Here is a 5,393-nt window from a genome sequence, read left to right on the forward strand (position 1 = left end):
CCATCTACATATCCACCCCCCCCATCCATCCATCCATCCATCCAACTACCCACCTACCCACCCACCCATCCATCCACCCATCCATCCATCCATCCATCCATCCACCCATCTACATATCCACCCATCCACCCATCCATCCATCCATCCATCCATCCATCCATCCATCCATCCAATCCACACATCTACCCACCCACCCATCCATCTACCATCCATTCATTATACTCTGATCTGTAACCATGCCGAAGCCAGTGCTCAGGGTTGGCTCTCTTCCTCTCCCTGTGGCCTGTGCTGTGATCACCGCGTGTAGCCAGCTCGGGGCTCCCATATGTCGGTTGTACCTCTGGTCTCACCAGGAGCTACGGCACCCTCCAGAGTCTGCGACTCCCAGTGTCTTTCTAGAAGCTGCTTCTCATTCAAGAGGGCTGCAGGGCTCGGACCAGGCCGAGGGGGCGCGGCGCTCCCAGGATGCGTCTGCAGCGTCCCGCCTGGCTGTGTCTCACTCCTGCTTGTGGCATGGTGAGAGACACCAGTCACGCAGGATCCAGGCCTTCCGGCCATTGGCCTGAGCAGGGCCAAGCCTCAGAAGTGCTGTGTGTGCACGCTGTGCACAGACTCCCGCCCTTCCCTGCCCGCCGGCATGTCTGGGGCAAGCCAGCAGGACTTCTGAGGTGGGTGTGGAATCTCAGCCAGCCCACCGGGCACCGGCAGCAGTGGCCTTCCCTGCCGGCCTTGGACAGTGGCGCACCCTGTGATGGGCCAGGTGTCCGTCCCTGAATTGCAGTGTCTAGCCTGGCATGAGACCCACGAGCCCTCCCGCCATGGAGCCCCCGAGAAGTTAGAAAGTCCTCACCCAAGAGGCCTCTGCTCTGCTTGGGGCAGATGCCAAGGACCTTGGTCAGGCACTGTACGATTAGAGAGGGAAAGAGTGCTTTGCTCCCCGGGTCCTGCGGCTTGAACTCGGGGCTGGCACTGTCCTGGAGCCTGTTTGCTCAAGGCTGGCGCTGTGCTTCCCGAGCCGCAACTCCACTTCCAGCTTGTTGTTTGGTAGATAATTGCAGATGAGCTTCATGGACTTTTCTGCCTGGGCTGGCTTTGAACCGAGATCCTCAAATCTCAGCTTCCTGAGTATCTAGGATTAGAGGTGTGGGCCACCAACATCTGGCTGAGTGCTTTTTGATAGCTATATTCTCTTACTAAAATGGGCTCTGGCATGACCCTCCAAAAGGAATCCTGAGGCCAAACTCCACAAGCAACATTTTCCTGGTGGGTCCAACACACGGGGGCCTGGGACATGGGGTGCTGGAGTGGGCTCTAGAGACGGGGCGGGATCTGCCTCCTCCCAGGGGGCTCTCCCTGCTCTCACATGACCCTCACACATTCCCGTTGCAACTGGGATTTGGGGGGCCGGGGCACCTCCAAAGATGGTGGCGTGCGGAGGGAGTGTGGGAGGAGCGGCTGCGTGGTGGGCACTGTATCTTCATGAGGCTCTGTCCACCCTGAGAGACCCCTCTCCCTGCCCAGGGCATGGGAGCATCCGGCATCCCGGCCCCCCTCAGGGGCACACGAGGCAGCTGCCGAGTCCTGCTGTGGCTCCTCTCCCTCTCCTCCCCTCTCTCTCACTCTCCCTCCCCCTCCCTCTCTCTCTCCTTCCCCCTCCCTCCCTCTCCCTCCATCCCTCCCTCCCCCTCTCTCTCACTGTACCTGAGTGTCTCCTGGTCTTCTTCCCAGCAGCCTGTAGAATAATTGGTCTGTCCATGTTTGTTGTTAATGTCTTCTTGCATTTCCTGCCAAGCCTCAGAAACAACAAGCTGGGGACACTTTCCTGGGTTTGAGAAGGGTCATGTTTCCTCTGTATCCTGCAAATACCCAGAGCCCCTGGGTTGGTGCCCTGTGTCCAGTCAGTGAGAAACCAGAATGGTCAGGCATTGCCATGTCCTCCATGAGGAGCTGGGCAGTGTGTGGACATCATCATGTCCTCAGTGAGGGTCTGGGCAGTGTGTGGACATCATCATGTCCTCAGTGAGGGGCTGGGCAGTGTGTGGACATCATGATGTCCTCAGTGAGGGGCTGGGCAGTGTGTGGACATCATGTTCTCAGTGAGGGGCTGGGCAGTGTGTGGACATCATGGTCTCAATGAGGAGCTGGGCAGTGTGTGGACATCATGATGTCCTCAGTGAGGGGCTGGGCAGTGTGTGGACATTATGTTCTCAATGAGGGGCTGGACAGTGTGTGGACATCATCATGTCCTCAGAGAGGAGCTAGGCAGTGTGTGGACATCATGATGTCCTCAGTGAGGGGCTGGGCAGTGTGTGGACATCATGTTCTCAATGAGGGGCTGGACAGTGTGTGGACATCATCATGTCCTCAGAGAGGATCTGGGCAGTGTGTGGACTTCATCATGTCCTCAGTGAGGGGCTGGGCTCCACGTTCCCACCCCAGGCCCTTTGGCAGCAAACAGCACCCCTGGGCTCATTCTGTGCTCTTCTCCTACCCTTCGCCTCTGTGGGTTATTTATGAGAACCACGTGAGCTTCTGTGCTGCAGTTTCTTGGCTGAAGCATTGCTTGGATGTGTTTGAAGTGTTTCCCATTTTTCCATGACTTGACTTGAGGTCAGCTGTGGGCTGACGGGCGCCCCCTGGTGGTTGGTCCTGGAAGCGGTGCCAGCCATATGGCTGCTCCGGCAGGTGCCCTGGGCTCCCAGACACCAGGGGCACAGCGTTGGCGGGAAGTGCTGCAGGCTGGCCAGGGGTCAGAGGCCGGGCGGGCTCGGAGGCCGGGCGGGCTCAGGACTCTTGGCCTCTTGCGTTTAGGGCTGTGGCAGGGGGATACTGCGTCTCAACCAGCAGTTATTGCCGGCAGTGACTGCCCGCCCCAATCACTGCACAGGGTGGTTTTTCTGGTGTGAGTTCACACACCACACCTGTCCGATGGTCACTCACGGCGGTGTTCTCCTGCAGGGGCTGCTCAGTGGGGACCCCAAGGACGGGCCTTTTCGAGAGGAACAGGGGCCTCTAGGTGAGTGTGGCTTCCGTGGCTGCTCTTCCCGCACCGCCCAGGCTTCTCCTGTGTGAGTCGCACAGCTCAGACGCTCAGTGCGAGTATGAGCATCCCAGGCTTCAGAGCGGTGCACGGCTCCTGAGGCCCTGCCCGGAGCAGGCTGCACAGGCCTCCATCAGAGGAGCAGACAGAGCCGGCGTCCCCACGCATTCCAGGAGTGGCAGGGGAGCTGGCTTCTGTGCACAGACGGTTGTGAATTCTGAGCCAACTCCTGGCTGGTGTGCCGGGGTCCCTGCAGTGTGGAGCGGCGCTCCCGCCCCCCGCGACGCACTGCTGTGCATGTCTTTGGTGGAGCGAGCCCACCTTGGAACGAGCCGCTGCGGGCACGGCCTGGCGCTCCAGGGCCCCTCCCTCCTCCCGACTCCTACTGCACCGAGCTCCTCCAGCAGGCCTGCTTGCCATCTGGGAACTTGGCTTGGGACCCAGAGAACAAACAAGGCCCAGCACCGGGGGCACCTTGCAGCAGGCAAGGCCGTCAGCTGACCAAGAGCCCACTACAGCCTTGCCCTGGGCCCCGGGGCAATGGCACCGGGTGCTGGGGCGCAGAGGGGGAGGGAGCCCCGCGCAGGGCCTTCCCCCAACTCCCCCGCACCTCAGCCACCCCAAGGACCTTTTGCCCCCTGCAGGAGCGCGATGGGCACTGGGGAGCTGGCCGGAGGGGGCACCTGGCTGGGGTTGCCGGGAGGGGAAAGGGCTCAGCAAGACCTCTCCCTGCTGACCCATGGGCACCTGGCTCAAAAGGGACACATTCCACCTGCCCAGCTGGAAGCAGCCAGAGGCTTGGCCAGGGCAGAAACCCAGACCTGTGTCCTCATACCCACGGGCACCAGGCCCACCCCCAACCTCTCATACCCCAGTGGCAGTGCCCCCCGAGAAGGCCGAGGGCCACAAGGGGACAGGACAGCTCATCGGCACAGAGGACGGGGAGAAGACCGGGAGCTGTGAGGGTCCACGGGGAACAGGAAGGAAGAGCCTGAACATCGACGTAAGTCTCTGCCTTCTGTTACCATATGGGCACATGCCTGGGTCCCCGGTGGGTGCCTGAGGCCCGGCCCCACGTGGGTCCCCAGTGGGCACTCGGGCCAGGCCCTGTGTGGGTCCCCAGTGGGCGCTCGGGCCAGGCCCCGCGTGGGTCCCCGTGGGCGCCCGAGGCCCGGCGCCTGCCTGGATTCTGGGTGCTTCCAGCCCATGGTTTCTGGTAGCTCAGCCAGTTCCAGGCATCACAGAGAAACTGAAGCTGAGTGGTAGTGCAGGGATCACTCCAAAGTGGACTAAGTCTGTTTGTGCAACACTAAAATGTCTGAGGCACTTAAGGTCGATGTGCTCAGCCCCACGGGTGTCAGCGAAGACTGCACGGAGTCCAGGGACTTCTGGGAGCAGCACATCACCTCTGATGTTAAGTCTGGGTTCTGGACTGACAGCTGATGGTCCATGTGCAATGCATGCTGACCACTGTGAGCGGGGACACAGCTCACGGGCAGTGCTGGCCACCGTGGGCAGGGACGCAGCCTGCAGTAGGCAAACCCAGTCCAGGGCTTGGAGCTAGATGCTCACAAGGAATGGTGCCGTTAGGCTAGGGTGAGGTGAGTCTGGAGGTTCTGGCTGTGCCTTTAGATCCCTTTCCTGGCTGGGAGAGCCTAGTCACATCCCATGGAAATTTCTGGTAGAAAGCCCCTTGGGGTTGTGGTCCCCTTGTCTGGTGAACATGAAGACCCGGCAGTTGCAGGGCAGACTCCTGGCCCCTGGTCCGAGCGCCACTTCCCCACCCGACCCATCTGCCACCTGCAGGCCCTGCAGTGTGATGTCTCGGTGGAGGAGGACAACCGCCAAGAATGGACCTTCACGCTCTATGACTTTGACAACAGTGGGAAGGTCACCAGAGAGGTAATGTGGCCATGTGCTGCAGACCAGCCATGGGAGGGGACTCAGGACGTGGCCTGTGGTATGTGCAAATCCAGCTGGTCCAAGAGAGGGATGAACAGATGGTGTGTGTCTCCATGCCAGATGGAGGAGAAACTAGCTGGCATCTTTCAAGACAGGATAGGAGGTGGACATGGCAGGACCCACTGCAAGTGGTCAGTCAGCTGGAATTGGTGCCTCCAATACCTAGCTCCCGGTGCAGAGCCTAGTGTAATCGTTTCTGCAGCTAGGCCAGCCTGGTCCCCAGCAGGGCTGTGTGTCCAGAGTAACAAAGAGATGGAAGTAAATGCATGGCCACCACACACCAGCATGCGGGATGAGTGTGCCTGTGTGAGTCGACCACACACCAGCATGCAGGATGAGTGTGCCTGTGTGAGTCGACCACACACCAGCATGCGGGATGAGTGTGCCTGTG

At 60.3% G+C, this 5,393-nt stretch overlaps 1 protein-coding gene across 1 annotated transcript in view; it reads left to right on the plus strand.

The window, feature by feature from the left end:
- The window catches only part of Nkd2 (naked cuticle homolog 2 (Drosophila)), a 39,155-nt gene that overhangs the window by 28,689 nt on the left and 5,073 nt on the right, over window positions 1-5,393 (plus strand). The window contains exons 4-6 of the mRNA XM_013013825.1: window positions 2,959-3,022; window positions 3,916-4,043; window positions 4,847-4,942. Coding sequence (XP_012869279.1) covers window positions 2,959-3,022; window positions 3,916-4,043; window positions 4,847-4,942 — 288 coding nt within the window. The remainder of the gene's footprint in view (window positions 1-2,958; window positions 3,023-3,915; window positions 4,044-4,846; window positions 4,943-5,393) is intronic.

The sequence above is a fragment of the Dipodomys ordii genome, unplaced genomic scaffold, assembly GCF_000151885.1.
Source record: "Dipodomys ordii isolate 6190 unplaced genomic scaffold, Dord_2.0 Scaffold21, whole genome shotgun sequence".
In the NCBI taxonomy this organism is placed as follows: domain Eukaryota; kingdom Metazoa; phylum Chordata; class Mammalia; order Rodentia; family Heteromyidae; genus Dipodomys; species Dipodomys ordii.